At 34.2% G+C, this 18,831-nt stretch overlaps 3 protein-coding genes across 3 annotated transcripts in view; 1 reads left to right on the top strand and 2 right to left on the bottom strand.

The window, feature by feature from the left end:
* The window catches only part of LOC126812392 (nuclear pore complex protein Nup85), a 38,437-nt gene extending 20,502 nt beyond the window's left edge, over nucleotides 1–17,935 (bottom strand). The window contains exon 1 of the mRNA XM_056099173.1: nucleotides 17,577–17,935. Within this exon, the coding sequence (XP_055955148.1) occupies nucleotides 17,577–17,618 (42 nt within the window). The 5' untranslated portion in view covers nucleotides 17,619–17,935. The remainder of the gene's footprint in view (nucleotides 1–17,576) is intronic.
* LOC126812397 (centrosomal protein 20) lies at nucleotides 1,926–7,556 on the top strand. The gene is made up of 5 exons (XM_050538774.2): nucleotides 1,926–2,023; nucleotides 4,876–5,073; nucleotides 5,795–5,879; nucleotides 6,712–6,830; nucleotides 7,102–7,556. Exons 1-5 carry the CDS (start codon nucleotides 1,996–1,998, stop codon nucleotides 7,152–7,154), a joined length of 483 nt encoding a protein of 160 aa, XP_050394731.1. The 5' UTR covers nucleotides 1,926–1,995; the 3' UTR covers nucleotides 7,155–7,556.
* LOC126812396 (mitochondrial glycine transporter A) lies at nucleotides 10,094–15,906 on the bottom strand. The gene is made up of 10 exons (XM_050538773.2): nucleotides 15,557–15,906; nucleotides 14,242–14,351; nucleotides 13,958–14,039; nucleotides 13,634–13,704; nucleotides 13,191–13,296; nucleotides 12,867–12,936; nucleotides 12,610–12,708; nucleotides 12,186–12,349; nucleotides 11,711–11,803; nucleotides 10,094–10,984 (listed from the first exon to the last, which is right to left on the bottom strand). Exons 1-10 carry the CDS (start codon nucleotides 15,572–15,574, stop codon nucleotides 10,955–10,957), a joined length of 843 nt encoding a protein of 280 aa, XP_050394730.1. The 5' UTR covers nucleotides 15,575–15,906; the 3' UTR covers nucleotides 10,094–10,954.
* Nucleotides 17,936–18,831: the final 896 nt, after the last annotated feature.

Genomic DNA, 18,831 nt, shown 5'->3' with positions numbered 1-18,831 from the left:
AATCTTCAACATTGAAAACACAAATTATTTATCAATTTAAATCAACATTGATGTTGTGATCTTACCGGGAAGAGATGGGCTTCTGATTTCCAATATTTAAGACAAAATAAACATTTTCCCATTGGTACACGAATTATGTACCATAATGCATTATAGCGTCATTTGTAAAAAGGGACTTGAAAAACCAGGCTACGCATATTCCACAAGTCAAGTCAAACGGTGACGCCATATTCTTATCTGGAGAGCATGTGCAATAAATACTATCGGTGTAGACTGGAATAACCAGGCGCTAGAGATTGCCATTCAATTGAGACTTCTGGCGTATTTTGCCGAACATAAATGATTAGAAATTACAGTGAAAACAGAAAAGATTGAATGTAAATCAGTTTATATACATTCATATTACATTATTATATGCGTTGCGACCCGTTTGTATCAATTTCTAGGTCTCAAATATTAGCGATTTAGCCCCTTTAAAGGAGCTAAACATTTGGGACCTAGAAATTGACAAAAGTGGGTCGCAACGCATATAATACTGTAATATGAATGTATACAAACAGAAAAGATTGAATGTAAATCAGTTTATATACATTCATATTACATTATTATATGCGTTGCGACCCGTTTGTATCAATTTCTAGGTCTCAAATATTAGCGATTTAGCCCCTTTAAAGGAGCTAGACATTTGGGACCTAGAAATTGACAAAAGTGGGTCGCAACGCATATAATACTGTAATATGAATGTATACAAACTGATTTACATTCAATGGTTCCCGTTTTTACTCCAATTTCAAATCAGTTATGTTCGGCGAAATAAGCCAGCAGTCTCAAGCGAGTGCAAATTTCTAGCATCTGGTTATTCCAGTCTACATACGCCATTTGATTTGGTGCAATGTGTCTAGCCTCGTCCCTCGAGTCTCTTGATACAACTGGGGCTGAAGCGCATTATGGTACACGATTCGTGTACCAATGGTAAAATGTTTATTTTGTCTTAAATATTGGATATCAAAAGCCCATCTTTTCCCGGTAAGATCACAACATGAATGTTGATTTAATTTGACAAATAAATCGACTTTTCAATGTTGAAGATTTTGGATGATATTGAGTTTGTGATAGATTTAGACTAAAAACATATTCAAACTAATTAAATTTTAAAACTTTTGCCTCAAATCCTTCTCAAAATATTGTATTCGAGCGGGAATACCCCTGCTATAAATAATCTATGAAAAAGAGGTTGTGTTTGTGTCACGTGACTTTGCCCACGTGTTTCCTGACAATTCATTGCATATACATTACAATATATAAGGTGATGTTGTCTTTATATATATTTAAGTACTCTCCTTTTATCATAAATATCAAAGCCTATATAATTATAAATTGTCAGATTATCCACTGCCCACGTCTTCTTCTGTGTTTTTTTATCTCAGAAACTGTTATCGTTTCAGCTCACCATCAAATTTATCAAGTGCCCAATAATTAATGCTGTGAGATCAGACATGCAATCTTTGCGTGCAACCTTTGACATCACTCAAACCATGGACCTTATAATACAAGGTCCATGCTCAAACAAATATCCCTAATCGTCGGGTGGCCGGTTTTGGAATGTGCTCCAAGGGTGTTTTTTTAGGGAATCCAGTATATTTTTCTAATAAGATATATATACCAAAATCGCCATATATACTTTTATTGGAAATAACCACCTGATTATACTTTTGTGGGAAAGAATCTTTAAAATAAAAATGACAAATGACAAAAGTTAAAAATAAAATTTGAAAAAATGGTGGTTTTGGATATTGCGTGAATTGTAGTACTCCACAAAGGCGATTAGATGTCAACATTACAGATTTGATAGAAAATGGTGCCGTTTTGACTTGTGTTGAACTAGTTCAGCTCTGTTGAACTTGAAGTATGGTCTGCCTGGTATGATCAAGGCTATCGCTGTGAATACGTCATAGGTAATTGTGCATTACGTTTTTCACAAGCGCTTACTCCGAAATGGCTTCTACAGATGAACTCAAAGAAGGTTTGAGACAAAATATTACTTATTACACGTTTAAAATAACTAATATCGATTACATTAGAGATTAAATTAATCATAGCAAACTAATTGCTGCCAATACCATTGTAGAATCTTCGGTATATGACAAAATTTGCACACAATTGACGAATTGTCAGTGAGAATAATAACAAGTGTCAAACAAACGTCAAACAAAAACAAGTCGAGACAAATCAGTTCAACTCGGTGCACTGTGTGGAAATTTGACAGTTTTGAAAGACGCCAACAAGTCAGAAATATCAGTAGTTACTTTAGTAACAGATTCTTATCGGACTCTGTCCTCTATCCGTTACTGCCTCAGCAGTGCCTGATCCTTAGCTAGTATTACGACTAGGAGATAATCAGATTGAGATATAAAAAAAATAATGATGTATTTGTTTTTAGCTATGATTGGGTGCCTGTTTTTTTTTAGTTTCACCTGGCAAACTTAATTTCTTTACTAATGCATATAAAATCTTAAAAATAAGTTAATTTTATACTACCGGTATTAGAACTTATTAAACATACTCAGCCCAATCTAGTGTCCGTGAAACAACTTTTGTTTATCAGCAAATATTGTTCATAAAGTAAATTTGTATTAAAATTGATACAAACATCCTGTATTAGTCCTGCGCAACTCGGATCAGGTTAGTACTTTGATTGGCTATTGTACCCTTTATGAGGTAAAAATGTCAAATTTAAAATGTCGGGAATGCAATCTATTATCGCTTCGATTTAATAGAGGAGATTTGTACTTGTGTCATGTAGAATTATATGCTTAATTGTAGTTGAATGTGGCAGAAATGTTATAAATAACAATAATCAATAGTTGTTTTGAAGAAAAAATTGTCAATTTTTCCTATTTGATTTGAAGCCCGATGTGATTAGTGTTGGAGGTTGCCAGTTGGATCTATATAGTACCATCTCTTATCTTGAAATATGAAGAGGTTGAGAGATGAGGTTTCTTATCTACCTGATCCTATACATACCTCGGTTCTAAGGCTATTTTGGAATATTTACCGTCTATTTTTCACTGTCATTCTTCTTTGTTTACCAAAAGGAATCATTGCTAATAATCCAACGCTATTTTCATGTAGAATTGTGTAATACAAAAACACAAATAAAATTTGTTTTAATTGATCCGCGATTATGAAACTCACGCCGGCACAGACCAGAGGTCACAGGCCACAGGTTCATAGCTGCACTCAGCCAATATTCCATATTTAGGAGTGGAATTTTACTGTAAATGAAAACTCGTGCTCTACATCAATTAAACATACATTATGCGAGAGCTACATCTGCCTATTGCAGGTCTTTCTTTAGGGCTGAAATGTTATTTAAATTATAAATTAGACATTAATTAACCAATCCAGACATAAAAAATACTGATCCTATTTATCCATGCTTGGACTTGGGGTGACAAAACCTCCAGTACTTTTGGCCATGGTAAAACTGTAATTATAAAAAGTTTGCTCAAGTCTCCTTCTCTGATCAAATTGGCAGAGATTGTCTCAAATATAAAGGCTACTACTGAAGAGGTGGGCAGTACACATATAAATATTTTCTGTTTATTGTATGGAGGGAAGAAGGATGAAGTTTTTGTGTCACTAAGGTAAGGGAAATATCAAGTAATGATTGTCACTAGTAAAAAAATAGAGTCAGAGAAATTGCCTCCCACAAGTAGGGCACCTTATTTTCATGCACTCAAGGGTTCACCTCCAGGTCGTCTGTTGGTCTGTTGGAGTGGGTGTGGAAAATTGATAGAGGGTATGTATCGGACCAAAACTTCGTGGAATATGGACCCTGATTGTTAAAAAAATTATGCTTTTAGCTTGTAGACATCCTAGAGGTCAAAATTTTATAACCCAAAGATCTCGGTTCCTTTCGATATTTGCAAATATCGGATTGCATCTTTCTGAATTATGGCCCCTGATTGTACAAAAAATCGCGTTTTCTAGCTTGTGGTCCCTCTAGATGTCACAGTTATTATCCAATTTAAAAAAAACGTTCGAATATATCACCGTTACACGGTTTTGCCAGCTAATTTCGTGAAAATCGGACCCTTTCGATATTCACACATTTCAGACCATAACTTCCTGGATTTTATGTAAAAATTGTTCATGTATGTTGAATATAAAAACTTTAGTGGTATCAAATAACAAGTTAAGTCCGTTAATTGATGTACAGCACAAATTATCATTTACGGTAAAATTCCATTCTATATATGGGATATAGGCTGATCGCAGCTATGAACCTGTGCAGGTGTGAGTTTCATAATTGCGGATCAATTCAAACCAATCCTGTTTGTGTTTTTGTATTGAAAAATTCTACATGAAAATGGTGTTGGATTATTATAAATTTGTGTCGAATGTGGTAAGAAATGATTCCTTTTGGCGAACAAAGAAGAATCGCAGTGAAAAATAGACGGTAAGGATTCCAAAAAAGCCTTAGAACCCAGATAGGGGGAAAACCTTTTTTTTTCATATTAGTTGTGTATAGGATCAGGCAGTAATGGATAAAGGACAGTCCAATAAGAATCTGTTACTAAAGTAACTAAAATATCAGGTGTTAATCATGATTGTCAATTTTTAACCACAGTTATCAGGTACCTTTTCCCTATCGATAAACCGTCCAGTAGGTTTGCCACAAGAAATAATTAGGCTGGTTATACCTACTGCAACATACAAATATTATTCTTACTCTTTTTAGAACACGGTAACACCTAATACCACTTCTTATTGGATGAGTTCAAGGATTAACTTGACTCTAATTTTCTGAATCCTCTGAACTTCCCCGAGTCCAAATGTATATATTCATACATCTGTTTTTTTATTCTTCAGTATTAAAAGAGAGCCTTGAAAATAGAGGTGTTTTAGGCCAAATTAAAGCCAGAATAAGAGCAGAAGTCTTTACTGCTTTAAATGACCAAACAGAAAATAAACCACAGCTTAGTAATGAAAACGTGTTGATAAATGAACTTATTAGAGAATACTTAGAATATAATAATTACAAATATGCTGCATCTGTATTGGTATCAGGTAACTATAGTAATTATTGCTTTATTCAGGTATTGAATTGTGTGTTCTGTTTATAGTCAACTATGTTTATGCAGGCTATTATTTTTGTTTATTCTTAACTAAAATTTAGTCTATAGTTACAAATTACAAAGGACCTAAAAATATACATAGCAATAAGTTTATGGAATTAGAATGATTCTACATTGTATTAAAAAAGAATGGTATTTTAATGATTTATGTCATGAACAATTAACAAAAATGTCCCCTAGAATGCACAAATTATAGATCATTTACAAGTATTTGCATTAGTAAAATTAGGTACAGCACAAAATTACAGTTTATAAATTATGAAATTTACAGTAATCTTACCAAAAAGCATATTGATCCAAAAATGATCAATCATCATTCAATCATCATTTAAATTTCACATTACTTTCTATTGATGTCAACACATTGTTTTCCCAAGACTCAATCAAGGGGTCAATGACTGATGGATAACTCACAGATTATATCCATGAACAAACTCAAGATGGTATCTAGCTACATGTATATTTTATTTTTTTGTTTAACTTGTCCAAATTACTATCTTAATAGCCTTCTAATTTTCAGCCCTGAATTTTTATTAAATTTAGTTATGGAAAATGATAGTTAGCCTTCTGGCACATTGCAACTTTAAGAATATCGAATTCATTAAATACTGATAGAGCACATAGAGTATATGATGTGATTTTTGTTTTATTAGAATCAGGAATGCATCCATCACCATTGGATAGAGATTTTTTAAAGAATGAATTGAACATAGTAGAAGATGGACCATCCAGATCAGTGTGAGTCATTTTATTATCAACATAGGTCAAATCAGGGAGGTAGACTGAAATATAATAATCAACCTCTGAAAAAGAATAATCAGTTCATATGTATTACTCATTGCTTTAATTATACAATTAAAGCAGCATATAGAAATTAGAAATGCTCTCATTTTCATATTCTGAAAACCTAAGACAATCGTAAAGATTTGAGAGTTATATTTTGATCTGTGACAATTGCTGAAGTTAAGAGTTAGAGTGCCTCTTTGATGTTATCTAAATGTAACTTCTGTAGAAGAAACTTACAAGAAATATAAAAAAGTTTGCCATTATGTAAAATTTATATTTTGCCATTTACCGTTAATAACATGAAAAATAAACAAAATGAATTGTTGTCTGTAATTCTATATAGTTACCAGGATTGTAAAAATCCTCTAGCCCGATGCCCTGGGCTACCAAAAATAACTTACGGGCTAGTGATCTATTTAGCCGTACTAGTCCTGGACTAGTGCCCTTTCACTGGTTTGTGAATTAAACTAGTGACGATATAGATAAATAAACTGTAAAACATCCCACATTTATTTCTCCAATTAGAGTCGTATGGACATTTTTTGTACCCTTTCTATTCATTCTTGACATTTCATTTCTCCATCTTGCACGCTTTGAGATTGACAGGTCACGGATAAACCAGTTGAAATCGGGTTGATTTAAAAACAAAATCCCTGGGCTAGTGGATTCAAAATTTTTTATGCCCCTGCTAATTACCAAGATCTCAGAATGTACAGTTTCACTTGTTATTTGTGTGTATTGTGCTCATTATAATGAAATATATGGATATTTATTTTGATTTCAGCCCATTAATGTATAGTTTAATATCTACATATAGCAACCAACACCGACCTAAAAATAAACAAACAGGGGCTGGCAAACAATCCAAAACAGCATTTTTAGAACATATAGAGAAAGATTTGGGTAAGAAAACAGTATTATATCTTGCAACTAATGACATGATTAAATACATTAAAAAAGGAACCTACTGGCTCTTTTCAGGTATAGGACTGGATAACAAACATGGATATGAAAGAAAAATTATGTCTTCTGAACTACACAATGTATTTAAATTTGGTGGAAAATGTATCTTAGATTTTATTTCACCTTGTATAATCCATCTCATTTAAGCTGAAATTATCCCACAAGAAAGATACCCAATTAAAACAATTTCAATTTGCTTTATATTATTTAGGTCCAGGAGTAAGTGAAGGAGACCCAGTTTTCGTTAAATCAGGAAGATTGTGAACTTTTTTTTACATCGATGGATTTTATTTATTACTTGGCACCAGAAAAATTCTGGCATCTTAAATTAATTATTCATGCAAAAAATGGAATAATATTTCAACAAGTAATGGCAACAAACATTTAATGCCCTGGCATCTTTCCGTATAGAGAAAATAAACAAATGAGTTGTTTTGTAATATTATCAGTATGCCACAATGTGCACCATATTCTGGCTGTGATTCAATATATGCAAGTTAAAGGAATGGTGGTGGTGTATATTTAATATATGTACTTCTTGAAGCTATTTATCTAAACTGTAAGTGTTAATGTTCTGTGATAAATTGTATGTTACCATGGCAATTATAATTATGGATTGTAAATTATATATTATTTACATGTTATTATTAAAGGAGTTATAATCCCCTTTGATTTAGGACAAAATAAAACTTAGAGTTCCATTAATCTAATAGTTTGATACAATTAAAAAAATTTTTCCAAATATCAAATGGAAGATGGTTTGTTGACTGCTTTTAGTTTATTGGTAGTTTTTGGCTTTAATATTACACCAATTCTTTAATTTTGTTATCCAAATCAAAGAAATGTAATCCTTTTAAAGTTATATTTGGTTTGATATTTAAAGATCAGGTCATAATTTCAGCAATCAAATTTATCTAAAGATTTAAAGATACCTTTCCGCATACAAACTGGGTGATTTGATGATATATTTGGACTAAAAACATATTCAGACTAATTAATTTATCAAAATTTTGATTCAAATCCTTTCAAAACATTGTATTCGCAAGGAAATACCTCAAGCTATACAAATCTATTAAAAGAAGTTATGTTTTTATCACTTGACATGGCTGTCACTGTTCCTAGCAACAGGTGCGAAGCCAGCGGAGAATTCATTGTATTTAAAAGACGCTGTCCATTTATCATACATATCGAAGCCTAAAGCGGTGGACACATTGGCTGAATCACTTGGCGTCAAATTGCAGCCGAATGAGTGGACACACTAGGCAATCCTTTGCCTGATTCACCAGTCGATTGCATCACACTTCACTCCACATGATTAAACATGGCAGCGACCATGTCTTCAAACAATCATGTGACTTCTCGATATGAGTGGTGATTAGCTAATGAAGACTACAAGCGAGCAAATGGTTTGGCGAATCGGACAGACCAGGCGAATGTTTATATTGCGTTAATTCAAGAATGACATCAGTACCAGATCCATTGGAAGGAGCTTTGCAACCTAACAAATGCATGGATGGTCACAAATGGTTGTCTTTCAGGTATCTGTCATGAGAACTGTGCAATATCTGTAGGTATGAGGGAATAATAGCAGTGCACTTTGAAGTAGTAAAAGAATCTGACGGGTTGAAGGAGCAGCCCGCAATGTAGCAATCATGATCTTCACAAGAATGACCAGTTGCAGCAGTACTTCAGGGTGACTGGTTGGACTATTGATTCTTTATGGTGGGATTTGATATCATTAAGTTGATCAATGCCTGATCATGAGGGGTTTCGATCAATCTGATTCAAACACAGATCCTATTTCGTTTCGTTTTTTATAGTTCAAAATTCCATTTATTTGTCTGTACTACACTAGGATCTGGAAGAGTTGTTATATAACATGCGTTCTGGATGGCGTGAGGGATAAGCCAATGAAACCATCTGTTACAACAACTTCTTGTCGTGCAATGCACTGATGCATGGAACTGTGAGTAAATCTCTAGAAACATCAACACTGATTGTTCAACCAATTTGTAATGAAAGTGGGGGAACACAGTACAATTTGATAACTTTTGTTGTTAAGAGTGTTCGACAAAGTGAAACAAGGGGTCATAACTCTAGAAGTGATTTTAATCACTTCTAGTTCTAGTATAAATTTCATACAGATTGGATGATAATTTTTGTAGTTGGAGTGTTCACAGGGTGCAATAAAGTGAAACAAGGGCCACAACTCCAGAAGAAATTAATGGAAATTATTGAAATTCAACAGACTTCTTTATCTCACTAATTGTGGATGGACAGACAGGAGTGACAACAATATGCGACCACATTTTCATGTGGGCGTATAAAAATAGATAATGAAAAATAAATGGATTGAAGTTCTCAGTCAAATTACTCTATTCTGAGCCATTTTATGAATGGCTACTTTTATCTGTTTTTTTTTCAGACAGCGGATGCAATTCAATTTAACATAAAGCTGGGTATAACTGCATTTCTAGGCCTTTTGTCAGTGATCTCTGTAAGTGACATTTGTAATACATGTACTATGGTCCTTGTGACCATATTGTATCTTTAACTAATTATTTGGTTCACACTTTCTATGGTCAAATCACAGTACTTAATGAATTGAGTGGTATATTTATATGTAAAAAAAACAGTGATATTTTGGTAAAATCCTTACCATTGTCAAAATATCCATCAAATACTATCTTGTTTATGACGTGTTTGGTAGACCAAATAAGGTAATGTTGTCCCCACGGTCTGTGTAGAATGGGGATGTTTAATCCATATTTGGGAAGGAAATTAATACCAAGGTCAGTAAATGACGTACAGAAATTAGGAGGTTATAAAAGAGGGTGTTGAGCGAAATTCATCAGAGCTCACCAAGATATTCCGAGCAGATATCATCTATGCTTTATTGAGAACGAGGAACATTGAAGCCAATTAAAGTTGTAGAATCAAACTAACCTGTAGTTTATTAATGATCACAAAGGAAACACAAGGAAGTCTGATATTACTAAACGTTATGCATGTTCTTATTTCCACCTAACACATATATAGCCGTCGTTGTCTAATCCACTCAATATTTTAGTCATACGGTGGTTTAGAGAGTTGATTATGGGCTTATGTGAATAATTGTTTAAATAATATTTTTTGTAACATTATCTCACATAATGCCTGTTTAATATTTGTAATTTATCTCTGAATAAGAAATAAAGTAAAAGTTTGCAAAATTATTTAAAATTTTATTACAGCTACTAATCTCACATTTGTAGTGCATAATAATGATGAAATGTATAAGATTTAAACTGATGTACAGTTATATATATACACTATACATCGGCTATAGAAAATTATGTACATGTGTATATGTATAAATTATACTCAAATTGTCAAATCGAGTTCAACAGAAGATTCTTCTGATAGCGCCTATCCAACATGCATCTGTGGGTGTATACAGCATTAATATTGCATAAAAATGACACCAATAAAGTCCACAATAAATAATATATTCATCATAGAACTTTTAATAAAGTACTGGTACAAAAATAGAATAATATTAATCATCAAAAATGAATAATAGAAATTATCATAACATTAAAAGTAACAATAAACATATGGCAACTTCAAATATTTCACGTAATTGCTTATAAAGAAAATATTTCTATGGATTTTACAGAAAACAAACATACGTAATTATTAACATAATATCAAATTATTAAAAGAAAAAAAATATAATCTATATACAAACAAATGATAATTCACCTTCCATCACAGAATGCTTTCAATAGTCAAAATGATTAAATGCAATAGACTGGAATTCATTGCACTAAATTTATGCCTAACCACCTAATCACAATTCTCTCTCACAAAGTAAAAAATAAATAATGAACATCCATAACATTTATAAAGTTTCATTTTGTTAATAAATTCAACATCACTCGCTCAAAAATGCAGGAGTAGCTGACACTATATTCATTATTCAATGTTGGCATTAACACATTTTAAATCCACTGATTTTACACCTGTTTATGAAGGTTAAATTTCATGACAGCATTTCAATAACTGTTGTTGAGATTTACAAGTTATTTTCCCAAGCCACAGTTTTTCATGAACTGAAATATAAAAGAAATATGTGTGAGCGAAATGTTTTGTGAATTACCTGCTTGGCAGATATGGTTCCAAGAAAAGCTACTGTCTGAACTGTCGTAAATCTTAAACAGATTTCTTCAATTGTGAAAAAAATACTTAAATTTGGTTATCATAAACTTACCTGTGTGTTTGAAAGCAACTCCCATTAAATAAAACCCATTGCACAATTAAATATCCCAAAGAATAAAAAAAGTTTTCTCTTGAAAAGTTTGACGGATTAACTTGTATTTTCGACGGAGTACAAGACAACATGGTTTTCATCACCTGTTGGACAAAACCAAAGAAGCTGTTGCAGGGGTGGTTAAAACTTTGACAGAGTTTGACAAACCACATGTTGCAATCAAAACAAAGCATGATCATCCCTTTATACATGATGATCTCTCCCGAAGAGTGATGTAATCAGCTTCCATTTTAGTATTGTTCGATGTCGAAAGTGTGTGGGAATTTAATTTTACAAGAGAAAACTTTTTTATTCGTTCGGATATTTAACTGTGCAATGGATTTTATTCAACAGGAGTTGATTTCAAACACACAGGTAAGTTTATAACAACCAAAGTTAAGTAGTTTGTTTATAATCGAAAAAATCAGTTCAAAATTTACACCGGTCCGGACAGTAAACTAAGTGTTACAGTTACAAATCAAAACAAAATATCAATCTTAATAATAAATAATACATAAATTATATATACCTCTTCATAAATAGTCCACGCCATTGCCGAGATAAGCGTCCTTCGAATAGTTCGAGGAATGAGTCCTCTCCAAAACCCAACCATACCTTCCCTCTGATAAAAGAAAAATATATATAAGAACTTTGATCACTCTGCAGTTTTTAAATTACTTCAGACACTTTCCTTGCTCCACATTTATACATATTTATCTCACAATTATTTCAGATTTAGTGAACAAAACTGCTTTATTTGGATGTAAGGCTGTACCAAACCTAAACACCTATTTGTATGCAAATAGCTGATAGTCTGTGATACTTTTCCAAGGAAATACAAACTTTCGGTCTTTGAAATTCCATGATATATGTAAGTGTCTGGATAACAAAGTAAATAGACTATATCGCTGCCCCTGTCATTTGATTTACATATTTAAACCAACTTTTATCTTGAGAAATCTGGGTCTTGCCCTTTAATACATTATGATAAACTGGATGTTTACCTCAAATACGTAAACCACAGCTGATCTGATGTTGCCGAACTTCTGTGGGTTTAGCTGCATATGTGTCTTTATTACATCTGCTGGTTGGGTTACCAATGATGCCAGCATTCCAGCAAGAATACCACATTGAAAATGGATGATAGGTGAGCCATTGTGGAGAATATCTATTAAAAGAAAAAGATTATTTAAATAGTATTGAAAATGGGGTAGGTGCTGTCAAGGAATTTTTACCAACAGGCATGTATAGTTCAATGAATTCTTTTAAACCAAACCATAAGGTTTTCACCATATTGAAGTAGCCTATTCACTTCTTTATTTTGTTAGTTCCATTGTCATAAGAAATGAGTGAGATGACCTTTCTAAATAAAAGAAAAATAGTAAAGACTCAAACCTACGACTTAATAAATGTATAAATATAACTTACTAGGAGGTAAACTTTTCTTGATCTGTGAATAAAACATCAAGTAGAGACCAGAGAAAGGGGCATCTCTTAATAAAGTTGGTGCCAACCCACTGTATAACCCTAAAATAAAATATGGTTAGTGAGAAACAGAATATTCAGGGGTTTTATTTCAAATTGATGTGACTGAACTAAATGTAACGATTATATGGTTCACTTTGCAAGGAAATTTATATTATAAACACTGAAGTAAATTGATACAAAGATAAATGATACCATACCTTTTAGTCCTTCGAGGGAATAAATACCAATTAGAGCTTGTGATACCCCTCTATAAGCGAATGTTCCACTCTGTAATGGAAATAATTATTATTACATTATGCTTAATTCAAAAGTAAAAACAATTTAAATATGGAGATCAGTGACTGAGTTTTTCTCCCTAAAGATTTATTGTATTTTTACTGGCTGGGCTAATAATGACACTTGGCCCATTTACATGATGGATTGTTGTAAAACATTAATACCTTGGTTCATTTACATGCTTAAGCCCGGATCAAGATTTTAAGACTATTGAAAATAAGCAAGCAAACTAAATTAATCTTTACCTCATATCTTGTTTTAACAACAGTGAATGGTAAGACTGAGACACCAGCAAAACATCTTGCTAAAGCTCCAAGGGTTAATGATTCCAATGGGTGAGGATCTTTACTTCTGAAAATTTAAAAAAAAAAGTTGATTTTTTTTTTAAAAGTCATCGACAGCTGTACTATAGCCTACATGTATGTACTCTTTATCAAACTCCAACTATCAAGGATTCTTTTATGATCAACAACATAGACAGGACTTCAGCTTTTATTTTTGTCCCATCCAAACAATGTTCCTTGCCAGGCCCCCTCCATCCTGCACTGCTGACAAAGGGAAACCGGACAAACTTTCTCGACCAACACTGAGAGCAAACCCGGGATCTGGATAGTCAACCAGCACCTTACTCTATGAGTCACTGTGGTCTCCCGTCTTAAAATACTTTATTATAATATATAATATTTACCCGTAATTTGTTCGCAAGTAGTGAATAGTAGAGAAATAAACGCCTACACCTGGTACACATCTTGTTATTGACTGAAATATAATCAAAGTTACTTATTAAAATAATTGGCACTATTTATACCAACATTTAATACTGTCATGTATTGACCGGAAAATCTTTTCTTTAAGATATTTTGCAGATAAGATGACACATTTAAGTAAAGCTTTGTCATAAGCTGATAATCTCAATCTGTGACTTGACATCTGGGCATTTGTAATGTCACCCCTTCACATAGATCAATATTCTAAAAATAAGACTGTAGCAAATGTGGTTATAATAACATACCGGTATTAATCCCCGCCATAATCCAACTAAAGTCTCATCTTTAACAACATTGGTAAAGACTGCGACCATACCCACTTTATTTCTGAAATAAATTAAAATTCAAAAGTTTAATTTTATTATCCTCATTCTGGTTTTCTTCTAAAAAAAAAAACAAAAAAAACCTCTTATGGTCCAAGATGGCATCTGATGATCCGGAAATAGTAAGCATGACTTAGTCTATGTCAATTTGTCATGCTTATAGCTAATCATTGGAGTGATAGTTTGAGGTGTGGGATTTAACTTACCCATTGGTTATTGATGACTGCACCCTAGTTTTTACTAGGTCCAGTGGTTGGAACAATAATGTTGAACATGTTCCACTAAAACTACCAGCAAGAAATGACTTTGCAACAGGCTGAAAAACATTCAAATAGGAAATGTAATGGAACATTCAGTCATTTACATTAATCAATATACTAATTTTTATCACTCCTATCAGATAGACCATGACCATCACACTAAGGGTGTCAATGGCAGAGTGAACAGTCTGCAATAGAGATCATAATGTAAACATTGGTGGCAGTGACGTGGTTTCGATTCTGCAGCCTGTACGTGGAAAGGAGTAGGGTCACCTGTTCAATCTCATGGGTTTTCTCAATGTCTCCTCGCTGCTAAGACCCCAATTATGCACAAGCAGGCTATTGAAATATAATTGAACTATATGTTAGTCCCAAAATGACAGCTTCTGACAAATGGACGTCAAACCCCATTTTCTATTTCTCTTTTACATCTTATGAAGTATTCTGTCAGTACCCGGTATTGGCGGTAACCTTTTGAATTTTCATAATAATGAAGTAATGTAGATTAGGTATTCGGGTGGTATTGAGCAATATCTAATGTGTCGCTCGGCAAGTTGCTGGGATAGCACAATTTACGCATATCCGCCATTATTTCAAGACAATAATTCATATTGATAAATGATAGCATGCAATTCTTCATGCCAAATTAATTGATGATTTTAATTTACATGTGATGTACAATCGTATTCGTATTTCGTAATTCATTGACAATTTGTTGTCAAAAATGCGCCCAAATAGATTTCCAAGCAAGTTTGGAAGTTGTAACCAAATCCACTCTAACTCATATTACAATAATTTGATAATAATATAGGCCTACTGTAAAGCTAAATTGTCATTTTATAATCATAATCGTAACGATTTTGTGTCAGTTCCCCCTCAAAATTCGACTTCCGATAAATGAAGTTTTAACCAAGGGACATAACTCGTGTATTTGCACGAAATCTCTTCTTTGGAAATTGCATATTTATTTTGAGGGACATTTTTTTAAACAAAAACGTTACAATTTTAAAAATTGGACATGACAATTTGACTCAAAGAACAGTATATTATCAAATATAGACAAATAATTGGGGTTTTAGGTAAATCGTGATACCGAGTTGATGGAATTGCCCTTCCTTCATCCTTGATGTTGATATGATAGTTTCACGGCACGCGCCATGTCAACAAGAAAAACGTAACAGTTTTAAGGGGTCTATTGTATTAACCAATTAAAATAAAACATTAACATAGGTCTATGAAACGTCAACGTTCTAGTACTTACAGATAGGCTTATCTCCATTTGACTGGCAGCAGTATGAAGGTTGTTGTTATTCCGCTTCTCCAGTTGATTTCTGAACGAAGACGAAGTCAAAAACTGTTGTTCAAACACAGTAATTCGCTTGTTAAATAATTAATATTCCCCCGTATACAAGATGTGGACGCAATATTATGCTCCACGGGGGGCGCTTAGACATCCATAGTCCTAGGTAATATAGATCAAAAGATAAAGTTCTTATGGTCGAAATTTTCAAAGACCCAAGTTAACACTATTGTACACGTATTATAGTAACCATGCGGCTCCTTGTACAGTTAGGTGTAAAATGCGGAGAGGAGATGTGTGTGTATCGATACTCGCGATCTAGTGAGAAGCAGTTCTAACCGGTTTGACTCAGTTTTGTCTAGTAGATCGCCCAGCCTTCACAGTTTGTTCGGCGACTGACATTATTTCAGCCAGTGAAAAATAAGTAGAGCACAAAAACATGAAAATTTAAGTACAAATGCGAGCTATTTAAAATTTACGTGTAACTAGGCCTATAAGTACTCTGTATTTTAAGGTACTAAATTTGAGATACACCTTGACCTCGGAATAATTTATAATGTTGTTTTTGTTGTTGTTTATAATTTAGGAATAGGAGAGGGGAGTGTATAGTTCCCCAGAAAAGTACACCGAGTTAAGGTCTATCCATTCCTTGTTTCTATTGATAAGATAAGATAAGATTTTATTGAAGGCCTATCGAAACATCCATTGAGGACAGCATACAATATAGGCCTAAACATGTAGCCTATAGCAATATGACAATTAAATATCAAAAAATAAGACAAACGGTTACGGTATTGATGACATAGTTCGTGGACAGGGTGGTCAGTATACCACGACCAATTTGTGCGTAGCCCTAATATCAATATGACCATGTAATTTAACCCGGGTCTGTTCAATATTTTAATGTTCAATTAAGTGATCGGTGGACCTTTACTGGAGACCTTATATTAGGTGGATTATATCCTAAATTCTTTGGTCAGTGTGTGACATTAGGAGTAGGTCAACGACTCCTATGTGTAATATACATATATCACACTAATTAGTAATTACCAGAACCTAAATAACCCCGACTAGCCTATTTTGCCGTGTAAAATAAAAAAATATATATATCATAGCCTAAATAATTCCGACTAGCCCATTTTGCTGGGCGCCGGATCAACCATGTAGGCTAAGTACTAAGTAGGAACTGGTTGGGAGGGGGCTGGAAAAGTGAATTTTTATTTTTCTTGGGGGGGGGGGGGGGGCTGAATTCTCAGGCCCATAGCTAGCTCAAAACTGAGGGCGCCGCGATGTACCCATAGGCATAGGAGCTCAAAGTAATTCAGGGGGGCATAAGAGAAAATTGCCCGAAATCAATACCGTTTTTTTCGGGCATACATATCATAAGAGAGCTTCGGGCATATTTTCGGGCATGCAGTGGACAAGAAAAATACAAGAAAATACTTTTCGGGCAGTGTGGATCTCATAGAAATAAATTAGTTATATTTTTTCTCTAAACGTTAATGGAAAAAAAAGGTCGTCGAATTTTTCATTGCCCGAAAATAAATTTTCCAAAATAAATAAATGCCCCCCCCCCCCCGGCGAACGGCGAACGGGTAACGGGTGCTCCCCCCCCCCCCAGGAAATTTTGGAAAATAGGGTTTGCACCATGCAGAGGAGAGGAACTATGAAAATGACGAAAATTTCAATTTTGAGGCTGACTTTGCGATATTTGTGTATTCTGAGATTTGAAGTCCGTCAACCGATGCGGAATTGTTCAAGGGACAATCATGCCATATTAGTTTCATGTCCATCATTGCGTCCCATTTTCACTTAGTCTTTTAGCCCCTATTTGGGACTATTGTTTTTGCGCAAAGCTTCAAATTCATTTTAAAAGATCAGCTGATCTTTACCTTGTCGGTACATGTTAAGGGTTCTCTGTTATATATTTGAAGTGAATTATTGTTTGTAAAGCAAAACCGAAAAAAAGAAATTTTCTTACCTTCGCCGATGCATATGCCCCCTTTGGATAGCTTCCTAGCATTGTGCGGAACACACACCTAGTGACCTATAATAAATGTCTAGTTGAACACAGTAATTACCTGCATCTGTTACCCCCATGGAAAAGTACGCACAGTAGGCCTAAAAGAACAGTTATGTCTCCTAGAAGATCTCGTTCAGATAAGTGAAAAAGACCTTGCTGATAAGATCGATCTGATTAAAACACGGATCCTATTTTGTTTCGTTTTCTATATAGTTCAGAATTTCGTTTTACTAGAATTCGTTCGTTCGTTTCTGGTGTTTTACGTCCACTTCCACTACTAGAAGCTGGAAGCGTGATTATATAGCCTTGGTGGTGTGAGGGATTAACCAATGAAACGGTCTGTTACGGCGAGATTTTGGCGTGAGGTGCACGGAACTGTGGGTAACCACCATGGAGAAACATCAACACTGATTGGTTAATCAAATTTCTGACGTCATAGGGTCAAAGGCTGCTCGTATGAATTCTGGCGCAACCTTCCACTACAACCGGTGTAGTAGAGGCCATCGAAAGTATAAAAACAAACGAAACGAAATATAAATCTGTATCTAATAGATTGTGATCAGATTGAAATGGTCACACTAGTAGGATTTTTTTAACTTGCAGCTCATCCAAACCTTCTACTGTCAATAGGCCTATAGAGATTTAAATAATTTATTTTGTTGGTTTTTGATTTACATATTCCGGTTATGTGTGCTCTCCCGTCTGGCTAAGTGGGTAGGACGCTGGGCTCGCTAGCCTGGAGGTCGGGTGTTCGATCCCTGCATTGGCCGAGAAAGTTCATCCAGATTTTCCGGCGTGGTTCTCCCTTGTCAGTGATGCAGGACGGAGGGTCTGACAAGGACAGTTGTCTAGTCATTCGGATGGGACGAAAAACCGAGGTCCCGTGTACACATTGGCGTACACGTAAAAGATCCCTTGACAGTTAGAAGTCGATATAAGAGTAGGTCGTAGTGCCGCTGTCCAGGCAAAATTTCCCTCATAGCACTCTGTATATGGCGTATGCCCGTCTTGCCCGCCGTCTTCATTAGCCCAGTTTGGAGCATAACAGTAGACGTTAAACCCCATTTCATTTCATTCATTTCTCCCGTCTCATGGAGAATAAACTGCGTGGACATAAAAAAACGCCCATGTTTCCGGGAGAATAAACTATGTGGATCTAAAACATAAACTGAGCAATATTTTTGGTTAGTCAGAATGTGTCAATTTTAACCAT

The sequence above is a fragment of the Patella vulgata genome, chromosome 2 (assembly GCF_932274485.2).
Source record: "Patella vulgata chromosome 2, xgPatVulg1.2, whole genome shotgun sequence".
Classification (NCBI taxonomy): Eukaryota; Metazoa; Mollusca; class Gastropoda; family Patellidae; genus Patella; species Patella vulgata.
The sequence above is the reverse complement of the archived record's forward strand: the minus strand, read 5'-3'. Positions and strand labels throughout refer to the sequence as shown.

What these genes read in the sequence shown, in the direction of transcription:
- LOC126812397 (XM_050538774.2), top strand. Translation starts at nt 1,996, where the DNA reads ATGGCTTCTACAGATGAACTCAAAGAAG. An exon ending in GATGGACCATCCAGATCAGT is followed by an intron (nt 5,880 to 6,711) that starts GTGAGTCATTTT and finishes TTTTGATTTCAG; the next exon opens with CCCATTAATGTATAGTTTAA. An exon ending in ACATATAGAGAAAGATTTGG is followed by an intron (nt 6,831 to 7,101) that starts GTAAGAAAACAG and finishes TATATTATTTAG; the next exon opens with GTCCAGGAGTAAGTGAAGGA.
- LOC126812396 (XM_050538773.2), bottom strand. An exon ending in TATGGCGGGGATTAATACCG is followed by an intron (nt 13,705 to 13,957) that starts GTATGTTATTAT and finishes ATTATATTTCAG; the next exon opens with TCAATAACAAGATGTGTACC. An exon ending in CGTGGACTATTTATGAAGAG is followed by an intron (nt 10,985 to 11,710) that starts GTATATATAATT and finishes TTTATATTTCAG; the next exon opens with TTCATGAAAAACTGTGGCTT.